The sequence below is a fragment of the Rhinatrema bivittatum genome, chromosome 4 (genome assembly GCF_901001135.1).
Source record: "Rhinatrema bivittatum chromosome 4, aRhiBiv1.1, whole genome shotgun sequence".
Lineage (NCBI taxonomy): Eukaryota > Metazoa > Chordata > Amphibia > Gymnophiona > Rhinatrematidae > Rhinatrema > Rhinatrema bivittatum.
Genome location: NC_042618.1, coordinates 480174635 through 480199760, shown reverse-complemented (window position 1 = coordinate 480199760; position 25126 = coordinate 480174635). Strand labels below are relative to the sequence as shown.

Below are 25126 nucleotides of genomic sequence, written 5' to 3'. Positions count from 1 at the left end.
GGGGAAGAGTTTTCCCATGGTTGCACTGCAGTCAGCCTGATGTACGGTTTCCAGTTCTGTGCTGATCTGAGCTATGACACTCCTGCGATACTGCTTGCCTAGGCATTTCTTTTATTATTATATGAGGGTATGATGTGTGTGGGGAAGAGTTTTCCCATTCTTGCACTGCAGTCAGCCTGATGTACGGTTTCCAGTTCTGTGCTGATCTGAGCTATGACACGCCTGTGATACTGCTTGCCTATGCATTTCTTTTATTATTATATGAGGGTATGATATGTGTGGGGAAGAGTTTTCCCATTCTTGCACTGCAGTCAGCCTGATGTACGGTTTCCTGTTCAGTTTTTGCCTGCATGTTTTTATTACACTTTATGGTTTCTATTTTTCTGTAGTTGGTGAGGGTCTGCCTGTGTGACCGAGGAGAGGTCTTCACTTAGAGTGTAGGAATCTATAGCAGCTTGGTTTGTTCTGATTTCCTAATGGAAGGTGTACTGGTGTTTTAGGTCTCGGTGAAATACATGCAGTGCTGCCTTTTCATGGGTAAGCTTTGTTACTTTTTAAGTTCTGGAAGTTAGTGCTGTTTTGGTGTGGTAGCTTTGCTATATTTTAATTGTAATTTACTCATGCCTTTCTGAGGATCAAGCCCACACCTATCACGCATTACAACAACCCAAATGCCATATTGGTTCCAAGTATCATTTTTGCAGGCTTCCTGGCTGCCACCATAGTAGTGCATGTACACATAATATACATGCGGTGATACTTTTATCTCAGAACGCGCAGAAGACTGTGCTTTGGATATTCTGAATCTTGTCAAATATATTATTATAAATGCATAATTCTTAACTGTGTGCATGGGGAGGAGGGGCAGTGCAAAGGATATAAGCTTTGCCTGGAGCACCTGAGACTCTTCCACTGACCATGGGCACCAGGGGAGGGGGTGAAGACCTGGAGGGAGGTCGGTGACAGTTCTCAGAGTTTACATTTCTGGAAGGAGCTGGGCTTTTTCTAGCGGCCCGAGACAGAGACCGAATTAAAGCGAGGGGGGTGGGGTGGGCAGCATATTAACTGTTTGCACAGGGCAGCAAAAATGCTACCATCAGCCCTGCTAGAGCCAATGGCAGGGACTGGAAAGGTGAATTCAGGGAAGCCTGGGATAAGCACGGGGACTCCCTGAGGGAGGGGCAGGGATTGGAAAGGTGAATTCAGGGAAGCCTGGGATAAGCACGGGGACTCCCTGAGGGAGTGGCAGGGACTGGAAAGGTGAATTCAGGGAAGCCTGGGATAAGCACGGGGACTCCCTGAGGGAGTGGCGGGGACTGGAAAGGTGAATTCAGGGAAGCCTGGGATAAGCACGGGGAGTCCCTGAGGGAGTGGCAGGGACTGGAAAGGTGAATTCAGGGAAGCCTGGGATAAACACGGGGACTCCCTGAGGGAGTGGCAGGGACTGGAAAGGTGAATTCAGGGAAGCCTGGGATAAGCACGGGGACTCCCTGAGGGAGTGGCAGGGACTGGAAAGGTGAATTCAGGGAAGCCTGGGATAAACACGGGGACTCCCTGAGGGAGTGGCAGGGACTGGAAAGGTGAATTCAGGGAAGCCTGGGATAAGCACGGGGACTCCCTGAGGGAGTGGCGGGGACTGGAAAGGTGAATTCAGGGAAGCCTGGGATAAGCACGGGGACTCCCTGAGGGAGTGGCAGGGACTGGAAAGGTGAATTCAGGGAAGCCTGGGATAAGCACGGGGACTCCCTGAGGGAGTGGCAGGGACTGGAAAGGTGAATTCAGGGAAGCCTGGGATAAGCACGGGGACTCCCTGAGGGAGTGGCAGGGACTGGAAAGGTGAATTCAGGGAAGCCTGGGATAAACACGGGGACTCCCTGAGGGAGTGGCAGGGACTGGAAAGGTGAATTCAGGGAAGCCTGGGATAAGCACGGGGACTCCCTGAGGGAGTGGCGGGGACTGGAAAGGTGAATTCAGGGAAGCCTGGGATAAGCACAGGGAGTCCATGAGGGAGTGGCAGGGACTGGAAAGGTGAATTCAGGGAAGCCTGGGATAAGCACCGGGACTCCCTGAGGGAGTGGCAGGGACTGGGAAGGTGAATTCTGGGAAGCCTGGGATAAGCACGGGGACTCCCTGAGGGAGTGGCAGGGACTGGAAAGGTGAATTCAGGGAAGCCTGGGATAAGCACGGGGACTCCCTGAGGGAGGGGCAGGGACTGGAAAGGTGAATTCAGGGAAGCCTGGGATAAGCACGGGGGCTCCCTGAGGGAGTGGCAGGGACTGGAAAAGTGAATTCAGGGAAGCCTGGGATAAGCACGGGGTCTCCCTGAGGGAGTGGCGGGGACTGGAAAGGTGAATTCAGGGAAGCCTGGGATAAGCACGGGGGCTCCCTGAGGGAGTGGCAGGGACTGGAAAGGTGAATTCAGGGAAGCCTGGGATAAGCACGGGGACTCCCTGAGGGAGGGGCAGGGACTGGAAAGGTGAATTCAGGGAAGCCTGGGATAAGCACGGGGACTCCCTGAGGGAGTGGCAAGGACTGGAAAGGTGAATTCAGGGAAGCCTGGGATAAGCACGGGGACTCCCTGAGGGAGTGGCAGGGACTGGAAAGGTGAATTCAGGGAAGCCTGGGATAAGCACGGGGACTCCCTGAGGGAGTGGCGGGGACTGGAAAGGTGAATTCAGGGAAGCCTGGGATAAGCACGGGGACTCCCTGAGGGAGTGGCGGGGACTGGAAAGGTGAATTCAGGGAAGCCTGGGATAAGCACGGGGGCTCCCTGAGGGAGTGGCAGGGACTGGAAAGGTGAATTCAGGGAAGCCTGGGATAAGCACGGGGGCTCCCTGAGGGAGTGGCAGGGACTGGAAAGGTGAATTCAGGGAAGCCTGGGATAAGCACGGGGACTCCCTGAGGGAGTGGCAGGGACTGGAAAGGTGAATTCAGGGAAGCCTGGGATAAGCACGGGGGCTCCCTGAGGGAGTGGCAGGGACTGGAAAGGTGAATTCAGGGAAGCCTGGGATAAGCACGGGGACTCCCTGAGGGAGTGGCAGGGACTGGAAAGGTGAATTCAGGGAAGCCTGGGATAAGCACGGGGACTCCCTGAGGGAGTGGCGGGGACTGGAAAGGTGAATTCAGGGAAGCCTGGGATAAGCACGGGGGCTCCCTGAGGGAGTGGCAGGGACTGGAAAGGTGAATTCAGGGAAGCCTGGGATAAGCACGGGGACTCCCTGAGGGAGTGGCAGGGACTGGAAAGGTGAATTCAGGGAAGCCTGGGATAAGCACGGGGACTCCCTGAGGGAGTGGCAAGGACTGGAAAGGTGAATTCAGGGAAGCCTGGGATAAGCACGGGGACTCCCTGAGGGAGTGGCGGGGACTGGAAAGGTGAATTCAGGGAAGCCTGGGATAAGCACGGGGACTCCCTGAGGGAGTGGCGGGGACTGGAAAGGTGAATTCAGGGAAGCCTGGGATAAGCACGGGGACTCCCTGAGGGAGTGGCGGGGACTGGAAAGGTGAATTCAGGGAAGCCTGGGATAAGCACGGGGGCTCCCTGAGGGAGTGGCAGGGACTGGAAAGGTGAATTCAGGGAAGCCTGGGATAAGCACGGGGGCTCCCTGAGGGAGTGGCAGGGACTGGAAAGGTGAATTCAGGGAAGCCTGGGATAAGCACGGGGACTCCCTGAGGGAGTGGCAGGGACTGGAAAGGTGAATTCAGGGAAGCCTGGGATAAGCACGGGGGCTCCCTGAGGGAGTGGCAGGGACTGGGAAGGTGAATTCAGGGAAGCCTGGGATAAGCACGGGGACTCCCTGAGGGAGTGGCAGGGACTGGAAAGGTGAATTCAGGGAAGCCTTGGATAAGCACGGGGACTCCCTGAGGGAGTGGCAGGGACTGGAAAGGTGAATTCAGGGAAGCCTGGGATAAGCACGGGGACTCCCTGAGGGAGTGGCGGGGACTGGAAAGGTGAATTCAGGGAAGCCTGGGATAAGCACGGGGGCTCCCTGAGGGAGTGGCAGGGACTGGAAAGGTGAATTCAGGGAAGCCTGGGATAAGCACGGGGACTCCCTGAGGGAGTGGCAGGGACTGGAAAGGTGAATTCAGGGAAGCCTGGGATAAGCACGGGGGCTCCCTGAGGGAGTGGCAGGGACTGGAAAGGTGAATTCAGGGAAGCCTGGGATAAGCACGGGGGCTCCCTGAGGGAGTGGCAGGGACTGGAAAGGTGAATTCAGGGAAGCCTGGGATAAGCACGGGGACACCCTGAGGGAGTGGCAGGGACCTGAAATCTGAATTCAGGGAAGCCTGGGATAAGCACGGGGGCTCCCTGAGGGAGTGGCAGGGACCTGAAATCTGAATTCAGGGAAGCCTGGGATAAGCACGGGGGCTCCCTGAGGGAGTGGCAGGGAACTGAAATCTGAATTTCTTGGTTTGGTTGGGGAGAATGGATAGGCCAAAGGTCTTCTCTGCCATCATTTTTGTGTCTTGAAATGCACAGTTCAGCTGATTTTGAGTGGTTTCATTTATTGGAAATATCAGTCAGACACTGTTTCTTGACATAGATTTAGGTTTAAATGTTTACATTTCAGCAGTTTATTTTTTCTGAGTATTCATATATAACATGTTTACTTTCGTACCCCTGTGTCACTTTTGGTAGGTGGCAGTTGAGGTGTGCAAATGGCCCAAATTTTAATTTAAAAAACAAACCCACTTTTTTCTCTCTCCTGCAAAGCTCCTAATCTTCCAATCCAATGCACGGCAGTATTTTATTTATTTGTTTTTGTTTGTGTGTTTTTATGTACTGAAGTTTGGTACAGGCATTCAGTCCAGTTTACAAATATAACAACTTCTTACATTAAAGGTCATAACAATAAATATAATTTGTTAACAGACACACTTTGTTAACATTTATCTTTACTAACAGGTATGGTAACTTTAAGTTCATGTTAGACAGTGTTAATAATTACTTGTCCAAATTTTAGGTGGAAATGGTTGTGCATGGACCCCCGTCCCACATCTGTCAAGGGAAGCCCTGAAGACTTCTCACCTTAGTGCCTTGCGATTCTTCTCCTTTAGACAAGTCAATATCCTTTCTTTTTCTTGCAGTGGCTCTGAATTTTCAGACACCAGGTCTTTCGATGGATCTGCAAAATGGAAAATTTCAGGACAACGGAGGTTGCGGTTATCTTCTGAAGCCGGAGTTCCTGAGAAATGCTAACTCACAGTACGATGCCAATAGCCGAAGACACAACTTCCCCCAAGTCACCTTGTCACTGCGGGTGAGCAATGTTTGCTGTTCCAGCAGGCAGCTTCTTGGCTCGTCTTGATACCTTTTTTTTCTTTTTTAAAAATGTATTAATCGCTTAACACAATTGGCCTAAGCGGTGTACATAATTACACACGCAAAATTAAAATCTAAAAGTTTCACAGAAACTAAACTGAACAATAAAATTTAAACTAACAAATATTATAAACAATAAAAATCATCAAAAATAAGGCTAACAAACAAACCATTGTCACAGAGGGTCCAGTTTACAAACTGGACCCTCTGCAGCTGGCACATTTCACATGCTGGCTGATTTTACTTTCATGTGTCTGTAACACAAAGGGTCCGATGCAATAAGATGCACATTAAAACGGGCAGTCGTATCGAGCACCTGATTTCCCAACGCATGCGCAGCCACATCTCCTGGGCGCCCGGTGCAATATTTAAATGAGCTGCTACATTAAAAGGGATGCACTAGGGAAGAACTGTGCATCCCTAGCGCTCAAATGCATCAGGCACCCACTACTGCAACAAGCATTCAATACGAGCGTCTGTCTTATCCCGCTTTAGGTCGATTTCACCCAATATAGACACAATGTAAAGGCACAATAACAAGGGGCAAAATAGGCCTGGAGTGTGTATATTGTGCATCCTTAGCGCTGAAATGCATCAGGCACCCATAAGAACATAAGAACTTGCCATGCTGGGTCAGACCAAGGGTCCATCAAGCCCAGCATCCTGTTTCCAACAGAGGCCAAACCAGGGCACAAGAACCTGGCAATTACCCAAACACTAAGAAGACCCCATGCTACTGATGCAATTAATAGCACTGGATATTCACTAACAGGCCGATACAGTACAGGTGCTAGGGACGCGCTAGTGTCCCTAGCGCCTCCTTTTGCCCGTTTTTACCACTGGGCCTAATTTAAATACTGAATCGCGCGCACCGGCAACTGGCCGGTGTGCGCGCCGGGAGAGTGGGCAAACGCCTGCTCTCCCGCAGACTTTACTGAATCAGCCTGTAAGTAAACTTGATTAATAGCCGTTAATGGACTTCTCCTCCAAGAACTTATCCAAACCTTTTTTGAACCCAGCAACACTAACTGCACTAACCACATCCTCTGGCAACAAATTCCAGAGCTTTATTGTGCGTTGAGTGAAAAAGAACTTTCTCCGATTAGGCTTAAATGTGCTACTTGCTAACTTCATGGAGTGCCCCCTAGTCCTTCTATTAGAGGTAAAGCTATGGATGTTTCCAGAGGAAGTAATTTTAGCTGCATCCGTGGATGTTCTTGCAAGAAGGCTGGATGACATTACGGAGAAGAAAAAGATCAGTGGGGAGGGGGTGTTCAGCTTTGACTTTGCATGTAGATTCATGCTGATATTTTGGGGGGGGGGGGGGGGGGGAGATGTGTGTGATATTTCTTAATGCTTTCCATTTGATGAGCAGAGAGGCAGCTGGAGATGAATGTTTGTCTCCCATATCTGGAGAAAATTACAAAGTAAATCCAGTGGATGAAACCAGAGGGCCTAATGTATCCACTATTGCAACATAATTGTTACAAAGTTTCATTTAAAGGAAAACGTGCAAGCCCTTATTCACATCCAAAGGGCACAAATGAACTCTTACATAAGAGCTATTCATAGAATCAAGGGAGTATTTGAACAGTCAAAGAGATGAAAAATTGAACATTTGTAAATTATATCTTTACTATATTTTCATTTAATGCAGTGAAATAATGAAATATAAGTTTGCAGAACAGCATTAATACTTCTAGAAATAAACAAATATACCTCACAGGTGCTCCTCGTCTAGGAGGGCTCTCCAGAAACCGAACATTTGGACCCCGGTCCTAGTCATTCCTTGCGCCCCTAGGCAAGATTTGTATAAGTCAGCACTTACCAGTCATACATTTATATCTCAGAGCTCCAAATTTAGAAAAGGGATATAAGATCTTATTTTAATGACATTTATACAAAATATTCCAACAGGTATGGAAATAAATACAGAATAAAGAGACCATACAGCATAAATAGAAATGTACAGCCACCGCAACAAACTGTACTCTGTATGCAGCACAACATTACAATTCTTCCTAAAACATCAAACAATATAATCAATGAAATATAAATCTTGAATCATAATAGCAACACCATGCTAATAAAATAAATAAATATTTCCAAACTTCTGATGAATAGAAATTCAATCATTTTAAAATGTTATACATTTTCCAAAACATCAATAAAATATTTCAAAACAACAGAAACATCAAACACCCAATAATTAAAACTAATAAGGATTAAAAAAAACCCCTCTCTTTATACCTGGGTTGTTTTCATTTTCAGTCACCCTCAGATTGTTGTGGATTGCGGAAGGGGTGGGGGACACACACAAACTTTATCCTTCTTTGACACACATTTACATATGTTCGTTCTCTCGCACACTCCTTCTCATGTACACGCCCACTCTCATACACACAGTCTCACACATACACAGGCTCTGTCTCATTCCTTCCCACACTCGCTCTCAGGGCTTCCACTTATCTTTGGGCCATGTTTGGGTTGGAATCTATTGTGGCCCCGCTGGGCCTTGGCAAGATAGGTGGTACTGGTTGTGCCCAGAGTGACCGTTCAGTGTATCCTAACCAAAGACCAACACTGCTCACTCAACAGTCACTATCAGCCCTCCCCCCAGATCAGTCTTTCTGTCTCAGACTCAGTTACTGTCAAGCCCTCCTCCCCAGACCAGTCTCTCTCATCAGTCACTGTCACCCCTCTTCCCCCTAGATAATTCTCTCTCATGGTTACTGTCACCCCCTTCTCCCCAGACCAGTCTCTTTCTCACCGGTCATGTCACCTCTCCCCCAGACTAGTCTTTCACTCTCACCAGTCACTGTCACCTTGATCAGACTCTCCCACAGTTACTGTCATGCCTCTCCCAGACCAGTCTCTCACTCTCACCAGTCACTGACACCCTGATCAGTCTCTCCCACAGTTACTGTCATGCCTCTCCCAGACCAGTCTCTCACTCTCACCAGTCACTGTCACCCTGATCAGTCTCTCCCACAGTTACTGTCATGCCTCTCCCAGACCAGTCTCTCACTCTCACTCTCACCAGTCACTGTCTGTTACGGCTATGCCTGCTATGTAGCCGCCTCACCACCAGAGGTCCTCCACGAGCATGTCCTTCTGGCTGGCCCACTCCTTCCTTCCTGTCTACTCTATACACCAGTCTTGTCTTTATAACCCTGTCTAGCAGTACCATCGGCGCTTCAGCATCGAGCTCACCTGGGCTTCCTGCTCTAGCCTCCCATGCTTGGCCTTCGGGCCTTCTGTCTGCTTCTGTGTTGCCTTGCTTGCGGTGTTTGGCCTTCGGGCCTTCTGTCCTGTTCTGTATTGCCTTGCTTGCTGTGTTTGGCCTACGGGCCTTCTGACCTGACTCGCCTTGCTCTGTGTGTGTGTGTGGCCTACGGGCCCCCTGCCTTGTTTTCTAATAAAGACTGCCTAACTTCCCATTGGCAGCGAGATAAATTAGTACATTGGTAACAGTCAAGGAAATACAAATCACAAACTACCAAGATGAGGACTATCCAATGTAACTGCTGTGGAGCCTTTATTCTGAGGGAAAGCATCTGGAAACTTAGAGCTTGCCCAATTTGTGCACAACTCTCTTCCTTGAAAAAGGAGCTGACTGAGATAAAAGCTCAATTAGCTTCAATTAAAAGTATTACAACCACATTGCATTACACAGATAATAATTCCCCAATATCATGGAAAAACCAGGAGTCAAGAAAAGGAGATCCATTAGGCTCAGGTAGGACCCACAGTCATCCATTCTTGACAGATGAGCAGCCAACAGGTATACCCCCCCACTCAAACAGGTCATTAAGAAATTCTTTACAATCCAGGATTACAGTGGGCTCTGGTAGAATTAGACCTGTGATGAGGAGACACACAATGTACCAAATGCAAAAAGAACAAGCCCTCTCTATATTAAAAACTGAGGAAGTTCTTGAGAAAAACATTGCAGTATTACCAGAAAAGAGAGAAAAAACACAATGCATGCAGTATTTCAAGATCCATAACCAAAAGAAAAATCTAATTGAGATGGATAACTCTGTGAACAGTGGCACAACTACAAACAGAAAGAGTAAAGTGAATAACAAATCTCAACTAATATCTCATAAGGAGTCCAGGAAAAGCAATAACCTTAAAGAGAGTACCTGGAAGGCTATGACCACAAATGCTCATAGTTTGGGAAATAAAATCCCAGATCTGCAGGCCCTAATGGCTGAGGCAGAATTGGACATTGTTGCTATCACAAAAACATGGTTCACAGAATCTCATGAATGGGATACAACAATACCAGGCTACAACTTGTTAAGGAAGGACAGAGAGGATAGAAAAGGGGGAGGTGTGGCTCTTTATGTCAGAAACAACATCCAAGCATCTGAGCTACAAGGAAGTTGGGGTAAAGAAGAAGCTCTATGGGTCGACCTAAAAAAAGATGACGGAGTGTCCATTTATATTGGAGTGGTTTACAGGCCTCCAAACCAAAAGGAAGAGCTGGACAGAGATCTGATTGAAGACATCCATAAGATAGGCAGGAAGGGAGAAGTGGTGATCGTGGGTGACTTTAATATGCCAGATGTAGACTGGAAAATCCCATCTGCAGAAACTAAAAATAGTAGAGCAATAATGGATGCCATGCAAGTATCTTTGTTCAAACAAATGGTGTTGGAACCCACGAGAGAAGGTGCTATACTCGACTTATTGCTCAATAATGCAGATAATGTCTCAGATGTCCAGGTGGGCGCCCACCTCAGCAGCAGTGATCATCGAACGGTATGGTTTAATATCACTAATAGAATAGGGAAAAGAACCACAAAGACCCGAGTTTTACAGTTCAAAAACACAGACTTTGAGGAAATGGGAAAGAACATAGAGGAAGAACTTAAAGGATGGGAGAACGAGAGAGATGTGGATCAGCAGTGGACCAATCTAAAAGGAGCAATCACCAAGGCAACTGCTCTATATGTTACAAACATAAAGAAAAGCAAAAGAAAATTGAAACCTATCTGGTTCTCAAAGGAGGTGGCTGACAAAATTAAAGCTAAAAGAACAGCATTCAAGAAATATAAAGGATCCCAAAGGGAGGAGCACAAAGAAGAATATTTGTATCAACTGAGGGAGATGAAGAAAACAATCAAGTTGGCAAAAAATCAAGCAGAAGAGAGGATTGCCAAGGAGATAAAAAATGGTGACAAAACATTTTTCAGATACATCAGCGAAAAGAGAAAGGTCCAAAGTGGTATAGTGAAATTGAAAGGTGGTAATGATCAATGTGTGGAGACAGACGAAGAAATGGCAGAAATATTAAACGAATACTTCAGCTCTGTGTTCACTAAAGAAGACCCTGGAGAATGACCATCTCTACACAACAAGAAACTGGAGGGAAGTGGAATAGATGAAAATCCTTTTACAGTAGAAAATGTGTGGGAAGAGCTAAAGAACCTGAAAGTGGACAAAGCCATGGGGCCTGATGGGATTCATCCAAGGATATTGAGGGAGCTCAGAGATGTTCTGGCAGGTCCGCTGTGTGACCTGTTCAATAGATCCCTAGAAACGGGAGTGGTGCCGAGAGATTGGAGAAGAGCGGTGGTGGTCCCGCTTCACAAGAGTGTGAACAGGGAGGAGGCTGGCAACTACAGGCCGGTTAGCCTCACTTCGGTGGTGGGAAAAGTAATGGAGTCTCTGCTGAAAGAGAGAATAGTGAACTATCTACAGTCCGGAGAATTGATGGACCAGAGGCAACATGGATTCACCAGGGGAAGATCCTGTCAGACAAATCTGATTGACTTTTTTGACTGGGTAACCAAGGAATTGGATCAAGGAAGAGTGCTCGATGTCATATACTTGGATTTCAGCAAAGCTTTTGATACGGTTCCGCACAGGAGACTGGTGAATAAAACGAGAAGCTTGGGAGTGAGTGACAAGGTGGTGACCTGGATTGCAAATTGGTTAACGGACAGAAGACAATGTGTGATGGTAAACGGAACCTTCTCTGAAGAGAGAGCGGTTTTAAGTGGTGTACCACAAGGATCGGTGTTGGGACCGGTCCTGTTCAATATCTTTGTGAGCGACATTGCGGACGGGATAGAAGGTAAGGTTTGTCTTTTTGCGGATGACACTAAGATCTGCAACAGAGTGGACACGCCGGAAGGAGTGGAGAGAATGAGACGGGATCTAAGGAAACTGGAAGAGTGGTCGAAGATATGGCAGCTGAGATTCAATTCCAAGAAGTGCAAAGTCATGCATATGGGGAGCGGAAATCCGAATGAACTGTATTCGATGGGGGGGGAAAGGCTGACGTGCACGGAGCAGGAGAGGGACCTTGGGGTGATAGTGTCTAATGATATGAAGTCTGCGAAACAATGCGACAAGGCGATAGCAAAAGCCAGAAGAATGCTGGGCTGCATAGAGAGAGGAATATCGAGTAAGAAAAGGGAAGTGATTATTCCCTTGTACAGGTCCTTGGTGAGGCCTCACATGGAGTACTGTGTTCAGTTCTGGAGACCGTATCTACAAAAAGACAAAGACAAGATGGAAGCGGTACAGAGAAGGGCGACCAGGAAGGTGGAGGATCTTCATCGCATGACGTACGAGGAGAGATTGAAGAATCTAAATATGTACACCCTGGAGGAAAGGAGGAGCAGAGGTGATATGATACAGACTTTCAGATACTTGAAAGGTTTTAATGATCCAAAGGCAACGACAAACCTTTACCATAAGAAAAAAATCAGCAGAATCAGGGGTCACGATTTGAAGCTCCAGGGAGGAAGATTCAGAACCAATGTCAGGAAGTATTTCTTCACGGAGAGGGTGGTGGATGCCTGGAATGCCCTTCCGGAGGAAGTGGTGAAGACCAGAACTGTGAAGGACTTCAAAGGGGCGTGGGATAAATACTGTGGATCCATAAAGTCAAGAGGCCGCCAATGAAGAGTGGGTGACTCGCCAGAATGATGGCTACTGCCTGGAGACAATACCCTTATTCAATAAACATACACATGGTTACTGTGACTCCAACATCACTCTAAGCTTCAACAGCAAGAGGAAATGTGGAAAAAAGGATTTGCACTCTCAAAGACGGGAGTAGCTGGCTTGTTACGGCGGTTACTACCCCAAACCAAATATCCAAATTACTACCTCCACCTTCCTCTATTCCTGATACCTTTCAACTAGCTTGATCACTCCATTCTTATACTTCACTTTCAATGCATATCCAGCATAGTTCTCTGCTTCAACAGCAGAGGAGAAGAAAAACTGTTACTTCACACATCCAGCAGAGCTCTCTGCTTAAACGGCAGGGGAGAAGAAAAAAGGATTCACACTCACAAAGCGGGGAGTAGCTGGCTTGTTACGGCGGTTACTACCCCAAACCAAATGTGCCTGATACTTCACTTTCGATGCATATCCAGCATAGCTCTCTGCTTCAACGGCAGGGGAAAAGAAAAACTGATACTTCACGCATATCCAGCATAACTTCAACGGCAGGGGAGAAGAAAAAAGTATTCACACTCACAAAGCGGGGAGTAGCTGGCTTGTTACGGCGGTTACTACCCCAAACCAAATGTGCCTGATACTTCACTTTCGATGCATATCCAGCATAGCTCCCTGCTTCAACGGCAGGGGAGAAGATAATCAACCAATAAGGGCTGTATAACATAATCTGGGTAAAAACAAATAAGCATGGGTGTAGCTTGCTTATTGCGGCGGTTACTACCCCTACTACCTCTAACTAATCAAGCTAGATATTTCACTTGGATGCAGCTCCATCACCGCTCTCTACATTAATGGCGGGGGTGGAAGGGAATTAGAACCAAGAGCTAAGAGAAACAGATATGTATGAGAGAAAAAATGAGGGAAGCTTGCTGGGCAGACTGGATGGGCCATTTGGTCTTCTTCTGCCGTCATTTCTATGTTTCTATGTTTCTATGCCTTCTGTATGTGTGTGTGGCCTACGGGCCCTCTGCCTTCTGTGTGTGTGTGTGGCCTACGGGCCCTCTGCCTTCTGTGTGTGTTTGTGGCCTACGGGCCCTCTGCCTACAGGGTGTGTGTGTGGCCTACGGGCCCTCTGCCTACAGGGTGTGTGCGTGGCCTATGGGCCCTCTGCCTTCTGTGTGTGTTTGTGGCCTATGGGCCCTCTGCCTACAGGGTGTATGTGTGGCCTACGGGCCCTCTGCCTACAGGGTGTGTGTGTGGCCTACGGGCCCTTTGCCCTGCTCTGCTGCCTTCGGGCCTATGTGTTTTATGTTCATTGTCAGTGCTGTCCTGGTTTGTCTGTACCGTTCTCTGTCAGTCTTGTTTTCTCATCTCAGTCACTTATACCTCCAGCCATTATCACTCTTACCTGCACGCTTCCTGAATTCATCCTTACCAGCACCCAGTTCCAGTTTCCTGTACACCTGTACCTGCATTCACATTCATACATACCTCCATGCAGTATCAGCACTTAAGTTCACCCTTACCTTCATGCATCTGATATTAGGTATCTCCTGTCAGTGTGAAACTCCATTTGCCTATTCCACCTTCCCACTTGCCCATAGGGTTCATTCATTCCTGCCTGCACCAGCCAGCATCTGGACTCTTCTGCAACCCTGCCTCTCTCCACCCAGAGACACCCCTGATAGTGGTGTTCTCGACTCCTGACCGGAGCCCAACCGTGACACTGTCACCCTGATCAGACTCTCCCACAGTTACTGTCATGCCTCCCCCAGACCAGTCTCTCACTCTCACCAGTCACTGTCACCCTGATCAGTCTCTCCCACAGTTACTGTCATGCCTCCACCCAGACAGCCTCTCACTCTCACAGGTCACTGTCACCCTGATCAGTCTCTCCCACAGTTACTGTCATGCCTCCACCCAGACAGTCTCTCACTCTCACCAGTCACTGTCACCCTGATCAGTCTCTCCCACAGTTACTGTCATGCCTCCACCCAGTCTCTCACTCTCACCAGTCACTGTCACCCTGATCAGTCTCTCCCACAGTTATTGTCATGCCTCCCCCAGACCAGTCTCTCCCTCTCACCAGTCACTGTCACCCTGATCAGACTATCCCACAGTTATTGTCATGCCTCCCCCAGACCAGTCTCTCACTCTCACCAGTCACTGTCACCCTGATCAGTCTCTCCCACAGTTACTGTCATGCCTCCACCCAGACAGTCTCCCACTCTCACCAGTCACTGTCACCCTGATCAGTCTCTCCCACAGTTACTGTCATGCCTCCCCCAGACCAGTCTCTCACTCTCACCAGTCACTGTCACCCTGATCAGACTCTCCCACAGTTACTGTCATGCCTCCCCAGACCAGTCTCTCACTCTCACCAGTCACTGTCACCCTGATCAGTCTCTCCCACAGTTACTGTCATGCCTCTCCCAGACCAGTCTCTCACTCTCACCAGTCACTGTCACCCTGATCAGTCTCTCCCACAGTTACTGTCATGCCTCCCCCAGACCAGTCTCTCACTCTCACCAGTCACTGTCACCCTGATCAGTCTCTCCCACAGTTACTGTCATGCCTCCCCCAGACCAGTCTCTCACTCTCACCAGTCACTGTCACCCTGATCAGTCTCTCCCACAGTTACTGTCATGCCTCCCCAGACCAGTCTCTCACTCTCACCAGTCACTGTCACCCTGATCAGTCTCTCCCACAGTTACTGTCATGCCTCCCCCAGACAGTCTCTCACTCTCACCAGTCAGTCACCCTGATCAGTCTCTCCCACAGTTACTGTCATGCCTCTCCCAGACCAGTCTCTCATTCTCACCAGTCACTGTCACCCTGATCAGTTTCTCCCACAGTTACTGTCATGCCTCCCCCAGACCAGTCTCTCACTCTCACCAGTCACTGTCACCCTGATCAGTCTCTCCCACAGTTACTGTCATGCCTCTCCCAGACCAGTCTCTCACTCTCACCAGTCACTGTCACCCTGATCAGTCTGTCCCACAGTTACTGTCATGCCTCCCCCTTAGACCAGTCTCTTGCTCTCACCAGTCAGTCATTTCTCCTGACCAGTCTCTCTCTCGCTCTCACAGTCACTATTACCCCCTCCCCCTAGATCAATCTCTCTCACAGTCACTGTCACATCTCCCCCGACCAGCCTCTGTCTCTCCTCTCTCTCCAGTCACTGTGCCCCCCCTGCCCCCAGACCAGCCTCTCTTTCCTCTCTCCCTTTTGTCATTGTCACATCACCCCTCCCCCTCCAGACCAGTGTCTTTCTCTCTCTCCTCTCCAGCAGCAGGGAGGAGCCAGAGAGCATTTGGCCAAATTCAGTAGGCTGCAGTGGGAGTTTTTCAGCAGCTCACTGCAGCACTGCTCTGCTTTCACAAGGTCTCCTGCTGTGCTCCCCTCTGTCCATGGCCTGCCCTGTCCTAGGCCCGGTCCCTGTGTGCTGTCCCATCGGTTCCCATCCCCATGGCCCCACCGTCCTCCCTGATTCCAGGCATCGGCAATCTGTACTCTTCTGCTCTTCCTTTTCCCTCAGGCCCCCGCCGAGCCATTGAGCAATAGCGGGAAAACGGAAGCTGAGCCGCCCACTTTATCCTGTGGGGACAACACTCAGGTGGCAAGCAACACTGCGAAGTTTGTGTTATAGTAATTTTACAGATGCCATTTTATTGTCTGCTAAGGAAAAGTTTAAAAATTATTTGGAGGGGAATTTAGCAAAGCAAAGCAAAACCAGCAAGGGGGCTAGACCCATATTCCCTTCGCTGGCTTCAGCGCTTGTGCTGCAGTGTTTCACCGAGCATGCGGCACAACAGACTGGTGAGCCTGCACGGGGCCGCGGTGACACGGGACGCTACATGGTAACCTCTCTATTTGTAAGTGTGTGGATTGCGCACTGGTAACAGTTTATGGGCGGCACTAAGGCAGATACTGCAGGGGCATTGGGGTTTTTTTTGAGGGGGGGAAATTTTTGCTGCCTCACCACCTGCCTTATTATATGACCCCCCCTGATGCACTTTATTGCATCAGCCCTGAAGTCTGGCATTGTGAAGCCCCAAACTCACTCTGGTTGCAAGTTGTTAGCCAACTGAAGAAGGAGCCCCATGAGTCCATCATGAGGGTCCTATGCCCCTTTCCCCTGTCACTTGCAGGTTTGAGATTTGTCCCAAGAAGGCTCAACCAGTCAGATGTGGAGAAAGACCCTAAATGGAAAAATACACAGTTAGAATGAGATTTGGGTAATGTGCATGATAGTGAATAGCAACCAGGCTGCTCTTGAATGAGCTCTTCTGTAGGCTGGGAATGAGCGTGGACATTTGCAATGATTTGCTTCTCATAATTATTTAATAACTGCTCCAAGCAGAAATGCAGCCACATGCTGAAGTGGATGGACGAGAGGGAGGCTCCTATATATATGGCAATTGCTTTGAAGGCTCAGATGGTTTTGGTGTTGTTGCATGCTGAAAGGAGCACAGACCATTAAGCGCAATGTATTTTACCTGCTGCTAGAAGGGCCTGTAAATGCGTTTTTGATTAAAACCTGCATGAAACATCTCTTGAGAATTTGGCCTTGTAGCGGTTCCCTGTCAGCACAGCACTAATCCTGATTATTTCATACATCATAAAAGGGTAGAGCAGATCATTAAATAAAGAAAGCCTCTAGAACAAGGCAGATGTCACAGCCAGCAGTAGGGTATGAGCGGGCAAAGTCATGCTCATCCCTGCCAAGAATGACAATCAAGGCCTCACAAGTCAGAGCCTCTTGGTGCCTACCTGTGATCTCTCCTGTCATGCAGCTGCACGTTTTGCTGTACTTACAGCAGTAAACATCTACTCTTTAGGCATTTAGCTACATTTTCCAGCTTATGAGAAGTCAGCCTACTACCAAAAGCTGTTCACACATCCTCTGTGACTTTACTAAGACCAAGGAGCCTAGTCTACACCAAATCCGAATTTCGGCTAACCTCTGCCAGAATCATACACCTTCAGATTGGCATCAAACAAATTAAACAAATCAATGCATGCATATTTATTCTATGGGCCAGATGTACCAAAGGGGTCTCTTCTATTTATTTTATCTTTGGGAAATTTGTTTTCTGTATGTATATAGCAAAAAATTCCCAATTAAGGGGAAAAAGCACTAATGTATAGAGTAGTTAGGAAGTATTACAAAGTTAAAAAAAATTGTTCTTTATTGACAAATATCACACTATTACATAAAACAAATGAGCTTATGTTCACTCTGGCTAGAAAGGTGACACCATTATCAGGATTGGCTATGACATTTCACTAAACATCATGCCCTGTTTCACCTTTCACTCATCTATAGCCAGTGTGAACTTTATCTTTGCACATCAGTCCCTCGTGGGCAGCTCTCGTGGTGCACATCTGACTTTGTACCAACAAGATTCATGGTTCCCCCGGAGGAAGCCGGTCTAGGCAAAACAGGGCCTTGTTGGGGACTTCACGTCTATACCCAGGACGTCTGACCACATTAGAAGGGAGACTAACAGGATTCCAGGTTTCCCACACAGCACTGGGGGCGCATGCTGATTTCTTGCATTATTCTGCACCAGACTGCTGAACAGCTGGAAGACTGTGTCTGTCTCCTCACAACTTCTTTTTGTAGCAATATGTAACATTTTCTTTCATTCTGTCACTGTATCAAGCCTAGGATACTTTTGTATCTTCTACTGCACCCATCAAATGTTTTAGCTATCCTAGTCAGGAAATGTTTTGTCAATTAGATACAACTTGATGTGGAACAGTTTTGTTTTAAACATAAGCTCGTTTATTTTATGTAATAGTGTGATATATATATATTTATTTATATGGCCCTTTAGTATGAATGACTTGTCCCAGGCTTCAACTGTTGTGTGTGTGTGCGTTGGCACCTTTATCATACCAAAGCTGGAAATGTGATCTTCTGGAATAAACCGAGCACTGAATCCTGGGGACGTGCCTGTCCCACCACTGTGCTTTCAGCTCTGTAAGGCCAGCAGACCCCAGGGGATCTCTGCAGCTCCCCTCACTTATCCTCTGTGTTTATCCCAGACATTACTGCTTTATGTGGAGGATGACAGCAGGAAAAGACTGCCTCTATCCTACCATCCTTGCCAAAAAGCATTTTCTGATGTTACTCCTTAGTGCACCCACCCTGGAGCCTCATACTATGACCTCTTTATCTGACAAAGGTTTATTTCTTGCATCTGCTTTATACATTGAAAGTATTGGAATATTTTCCCCAACTCCAGCTCTCCTCTCCTCTAGGGCAGTGATTATCCACTTTTTTTTCATATTGTGGCACACCACCACCTCCCCTCTCCTCCCCAGCCCCTGGCATTATCACTTTCCCTTCCCTTCTCTCCACCCACCTGGCATCACCACCATTCCTTTCTTTCCTTCTCCCATCCCCCTAGCATCAGTCTTCTCTTCTCTTCCCTTCCCTCCTTCCCAGTTCCCACTGGCATTGTTTTCCCTTCACTTTCCCCGTTGTCTCCAGCCTGCAAAAGGAATCAGGTCTGCAACGTCCTTACCTGCTGCGGCCTCCTCCTCTGCCACTTTCCCACTGAAGGTGCAATTGTGTGGGGCTATTAGGTCTCACGTGTAAACAGGACCCTGAGCACTTCTAACTTCAGGAAAAAGTCAGCAAAGGAGGAGACAGAACCATTTTTACCTATCAGCAAAAGGGGCAGCTGACTCAGGCCATAGAGAGCAGGGGCCAATTGCATGGCCAGTGCCCCTAAATTCAGGTAGCAGAAAACAGGTGTCTTCTTCCAGCTTCAAGACCTCACCTTCCAGACAGAATGTAGGCAACAGGGGGAAAGAGGTTGAACCTGGAGCAAACAGAGCACAATGCACGGCAAAAAAAGAGCCACTCTGTTCCCTAATGCAACCCCTCCCATCCTGCCATTCAGATAGGGAGAAGGGACAAACCTGCAGCAGTCAGACACTGCAGAGCAAAGAATACCCACCCTGCTCCCTACTCCAGCCCCTCCCCTCCTGCCATTCAGAGACAGGGAGAAGGGACAAACCTGCAGCAGTCAGACACTGCAGAGCAAAGAACACCCACCCTGCTCCCTACTCCAGCCCCTCTCCTCCTGCCATTCAGAGACAGGGAGAAGGGACAAACCTGCAGCAGTCAAACACTGCAGAGCAAAGAATAACCACTCTGCTCCCTACTCCAGCCCCTCCCCTCCTGCCATTCAGAGACAGGGAGAAGGGACAAACCTGCAGCAGTCAGACACTGCAGAGCAAAGAATACCCACCCTGCTCCCTACTCCAGCCCCTCCCCTCCTGCCATTCAGAGACAGGGAGAAGGGACAAACCTGCAGCAGTCAGACACTGCAGAGCAAAGAATAACCACTCTGCTCCCTACTCCAGCACCTCCCCTCCTGCCATTCAGAGACAGGGAGAAGGGACAAACCTGCAGCAGTCAAACTGCAGAGCAAAGAATACCCACCCTGCTCCCTACTCCAGCCCCTCCCCTCCTGCCATTCAGAGACAGGGAGAAGGGACAAACCTGCAGCAGTCAAACACTGCAGAGCAAAGAATACCCACCCTGCTCCCTACTCCAGCACCTCCCCTCCTGCCATTCAGAGACAGGGAGAAGGGACAAACCTCCAGCAGACACTGCAGAGCAAAGAATAACCACCCTGCTCCCTACTCCAGCCCCTCCCCTCCTGCCATTCAGAGACAGGGAGAAGGGACAAACCTGCAGCAGTCAGACACTGCAGAGCAAAGAATACCCACCCTGCTCCCTACTCCAGCACCTCCCCTCCTGCCATTCAGAGACAGGGAGAAGGGACAAATCTCCAGCAGACACTGCAGAGCAAAGAATAACCACCCTGCTCCCTACTCCAGCCCCTCCCCTCCTGCCATTCAGAGACAGGGAGAAGGGATAAACCTGCAGCAGTCAGACACTGCAGAGCAAAGAATAACCACTCTGCTCCCTACTCCAGCACCTCCCCTCCTGCCATTCAGAGACAGGGGGGAAGGATGAGCCTGCAGCAGTCAGACACTGCAGAGCAAAGAATAACCACTCTGCTCCCTACTCCAGCCCCTCCCCTCCTGCCATTCAGAGACAGGGAAGGAGAGATGAACCTGCAGCAGTCAAACTGCAGAGCAAAGAATACCCACTATGCTCCCTAATCTAGACTCTCCTCTCCTATTGTTCTCACTCTCTTCGCTCCCCATAAAGAGCAGGAGGGGGGAGTGAAGCTGGAGTGGATAGAGTAAATCAGTTTTTGCATATTTCTGTTTCTAATTTGTGGTTGTTTATTCTTGGAGAATGTGTCGGTGCTCTGCTTGTGTGTCTGAGGTGAACATAAGAACATAAGAACTTGCCATACTGGGTCAGACCAAGGGTCCATCAAGCCCAGCATCCTGTTTCCAACAGTGGCCAATCCAGGCCATAAGAACCTGGCAAGTACCCAAAAACTAAGTCTATTCCATGTTACCATTGCTAATGGCAGTGGCTATTCTCTAACGGGCCGATACAGTAAAGTCTGCGGGAGAGCGGACGAACGCCCGTTCTCCCGGTGCATGCACCAGCCCTTCGCCGGTGCGCATGATTCTCTATTTAAATTAGGTGACGCGGTAGATCCGGGTAAAAGGAGGCGCTAGGGACACTAGCGCGTCCCTAGCGCCGCCTTTTTGACAGGAGCGGCAGCTGTCAGCGGGTTTGACAGCCGGCGCTCAATTTTGCCGGCGTTGGTTCTTGAGCCCGCTGACAGCCACGGGCTCGGAAACCGGACGCCGGCAAAATTGAGCGTCCAGTTTTCGTCCCGACAGCCGCGGGCCCGATTTCAAATTTTTTTTTTTTTTTTACTTTTTTTACTCTTCGGGACCTCCGACTTGATATCGCTATGATATTAAGTCGGAGGGTGCACAGAAAAGCAGTTTTACTGCTTTTCGGTGCACTTTCCCGGCGCCGGAAGAAATTAGCGCCGACCTTTGGGTCGGCGCTAATTTCTGAAAGTAAAATGTGCGGCTTGGCTGCACATTTTACTTTCTGTATCCCACGCGCATACCTAATAGGGCCATCAACATGCATTTGCATGTTGAGGGCGCTATTAGGTGCCACGGGTTGGACGTGCGTTTTCCTCCCCTTACTGAATAAGGGGTAAGGGAAAATGCGCGTCCAAAAGCAGGATAACAGTGCACGGAGCGCACTGTACTGTATCGGCCTATTAGTGAACTTAATAGCAGGTAGGGATGTGAATCGTTTTAGGACGATTAAAATTATCGTCCGATAATTTTAATATCGTCTTAAACCGTTATGGAACACAATACAATACAGATTCTAACGATTTATCGTTATAAATCGTTAGAATCGTGAGCCGGCACACTAAAACCCCCTAAAACCCACCCCCGACCCTTTAAATTAAATCCCCACCCTCCCGAACCCCCCCCAAATAACTTAAATAACCTGCGGGTCCAGCGGCGGTCCGGAACGGCAGCGGTCCGGAACGGGCTCCTGCTCCTGCATCTTGTCGTCTTCGGCCGGCGCCATTTTCCAAAATGGCGCCGAAAAATGGCGGCGGCCATAGACGAAAAAGATTGGACGGCAGGAGGTCCTTCCGGACCCCCGCTGGACTTTTGGCAAGTCTCGTGGGGGTCAGGAGGCCCCCCACAAGCTGGCCAAAAGTTCCTGGAGGTCCAGCGGGGGTCAGGGAGCGATTTCCCGCCGCGAATCGTTTTCGTACGGAAAATGGCGCCGGCAGGAGATCGACTGCAGGAGGTCGTTCAGCGAGGGTTCCGGCGCCTCGCTGAACGACCTCCTGCAGTCGATCTCCTGCCGGCGCCATTTTCCGTACGAAAACGATTCGCGGCGGGAAATCGCTCCCTGACCCCCGCTGGACCTCCAGGAACTTTTGGCCAGCTTGTGGGGGGCCTCCTGACCCCCACGAGACTTGCCAAAAGTCCAGCGGGGGTCCGGAAGGACCTCCTGCCGTCCAATCTTTTTCGTCTATGGCCGCCGCCATTTTTCGGCGCCATTTTGGAAAATGGCGCCGGCCGAAGACAACAAGATGCAGGAGCAGGAGCCCGTTCCGGACCGCTGCCGTTCCGGACCGCCGCTGGACCCGCAGGTTATTTAAGTTATTTGGGGGGGGTTCGGGAGGGTGGGGGATTTAATTTAAAGGGTCGGGGGTGGGTTTTAGGGGGTTTTAATGTGCCGGTTTTTCGATTTTTCGATTTTTTCGATTTTTTAACGATTTTTCACGATTTTTCACGATATTTTACCCCGCCAAACGGCAACAATACGATTCCCTCCCCCTCCCAGCCGAAATCGATCGTTAAGACGATCGAGGACACGATTCACATCCCTAATAGCAGGTAATGGACTTCTCCTCCAAGAACTTATCCAATCCTTTTTTAAACACAGCTATACTAACTGCACTAACCACATCCTCTGGCAACAAATTCCAGAGTTTAATTGTGCGTTGAGTAAAAAAGAACTTTCTCCGATTAGTTTTAAATGTGCCCCATGCTAACTTCATGGAGTGTCCCCTAGTCTTTCTACTATCCGAAAGAGTAAATAACCGATTCACATCTACCCGTTCTAGACCTCTCATGATTTTAAACACCTCTATCATATCCCCCCTCAGCCGTCTCTTCTCCAAGCTGAAAAGTCCTAATCTCTTTAGTCTTTCCTCATAGTGGAGCTGTTCCATTCCCCTTATCATTTTGGTTGCTCTTCTTTGTACCTTCTCCATCACAATTATATCTTTTTTGAGATGCGGCGACCAGAATTGTACACAGTATTCAAGGTGCGGTCTCACCATGGAGCGATACAGAGGCATTATGACATTTTCCGTTTTATTCACCATTTCCTTTCTAATAATTCCCAACATTCTGTTTGCTTTTTTGACTGCTGCAGCACACTGAGCCGACGATTTCAATGTGTTATCCACTATGACACCTAGATCTCTTTCTTGGGTTGTAGCACCTAATATGGAACCCAACATTGTGTAACTATAGCATGGGTTATTTTTCCCTATATTCATCGCCTTGCACTTATCCACATTAAATTTCATCTGCCATTTGGATGCCCAATTTTCCAGTCTCACAAGGTCTTCCTGCAATTTATCACAATCTGCTTGTGATTTAACTACTCTGTACAATTTTGTGTCATCTGCAAATTTGATTATCTTACTCGTCGTATTTCTTTCCAGATCATTTATAAATATACTAGCGGTACCCGGCCACGCGTTGCAGTGGCAGAGTCAGGTTCTTTACCCTCCCTCCCCCTTCCCCTTGCTCATTTACCTCAGTCACTCATCCTCCTCCCCCTTGGTCACTCACCCCCCCCCCTTCCCTCCCCTGTCCCCACTCCAACTCTCTCCCCTGACACTCACCTCCCCCCTCATTCTCCCTCCCCTCACTGTCACCTCCCCCCGCCTACTGCCTACCCTTCAGATCAGAAAACCTTTGTCTTTCTATTTCTGTGGGAACCCCCCCCCCCATCTCAACCCTTTAAATCAAATAATAAACCCCCCACCCTCATGCCCCCTCCCAAGACCTGGGAAATTAAAATTGTTGGTGCTACATGTGGTCTGTCCCTGGGAGTCTGTGCGCGTTATGGAACCAAATAGGGTAGTGCCTAACCAAATTTGCACTTCCAAATTTGTTTTGTGGTCTGGGGAGGGCTATTTTGGTGCATTCCTGAGATCGTGCAAGTTTAGTGTATGTATTTGTGTGTGAACCTCCCCCTTCCCCCAAAAAACAACCCTATGAGAAAAGTTCTCTTAAACTAACCACCCCACACTCTCCTGCCCCTCCTCCCCCAGCCCTGCGAAAAACAGTAGCCCACCCCCTGCCCCCCCCCCCCCAGAGTTGCTGAATGAATGAAACCTGCCCCCCCTCGTGAACCCTCCCCATGATGTTCACAATAAATTCATCACCACCCCCCACCCTCCAGACCCCCCGAGACCTGATAAAAATGTCAGTCGGTGGAGCGGGCGTTCAGGAGCGGTCCGGGAGCGATGTATTGGCGTTGGTCCGTCGGCTGCGAGCACTGAAACGGGTCCTGACGGCCCTTTGCCCTTACTATGTCAGTGGGGTGGAGCAATGGCAGCGGTAGGTCCTCTGACATAGTAAGGGCAAAGGTCCGCCGGCTGCCAGTCCTGAAAATGGCGCCGAGGGGCCCTCGCCCTTACTATGTCACATGGGTTACTGCCACCATTGGTGTCCCCGAGTGGATTAGTAAGGGAAAGGGCCGTCGGCGCCATGTTGATTGCTGGCAGCCGACGGCCGTAGTGCAGGAGATGTGTCCCGGACCGGTCCTGGCCCCCCGCTGGAGCCTCCCGGACTTCTGTCAGGTTTTGTGTGTGTTGGGAGGCTGTGGGAAGTAAATAAATTTGGCATGTGTGTGGGGGGTGTGAGGAGGGTGGTTTTGTGTGTGTTGTGAGGGCCTGGGAAGTAAATAAATTTGGCATGTGTGTGGGGGGTGTGAGGAGGGTGGTTTTGTGTGTGTTGTGAGGGCCTGGGAATTAAATCAATTTGGCATGTGTGTGGGGGGTGTGAGGAGGGTGGTGGGTGTATTTCATCTGTAAAGGAAATAGTTATCTTCCAGCGAAAAAAGTGTGCAAATGTGTTAAAATGGAAGTGAACCATGGACCTGGACTGGCGAAATGATTAGTGTAGCGTATGTTAGTGTAAGGTGTAACAGATGGCGCTTACGTCCAGCAGATGTCGCTGTTTTCTCAAAAACATTTTTAAACCTATTTTACCTGTCACAGGTGTGACATATCTGTAATGAAAGTACAGAAGAACCTTCCTGTATGCGAAATGAAGGTTGTGTCCAAATTTGAAAGCAATTGGTTCAGTGGTTTCTGAGATTAGCAATTTTGTCCAAACTATTTAACATTTTTATTT

General features: G+C 48.9%; 1 protein-coding gene across 2 annotated transcripts in view; it reads left to right on the top strand.

Moving 5' to 3' along the window:
- PLCZ1 (phospholipase C zeta 1) overlaps positions 1 to 25126 on the top strand; it is a 180275-nt gene that overhangs the window by 146423 nt on the left and 8726 nt on the right. For both annotated transcript variants that reach the window (XM_029597339.1, XM_029597340.1), the window contains one exon: positions 5086 to 5258. In XM_029597339.1, coding sequence (XP_029453199.1) covers positions 5086 to 5258 — 173 coding nt within the window. The remainder of the gene's footprint in view (positions 1 to 5085; positions 5259 to 25126) is intronic.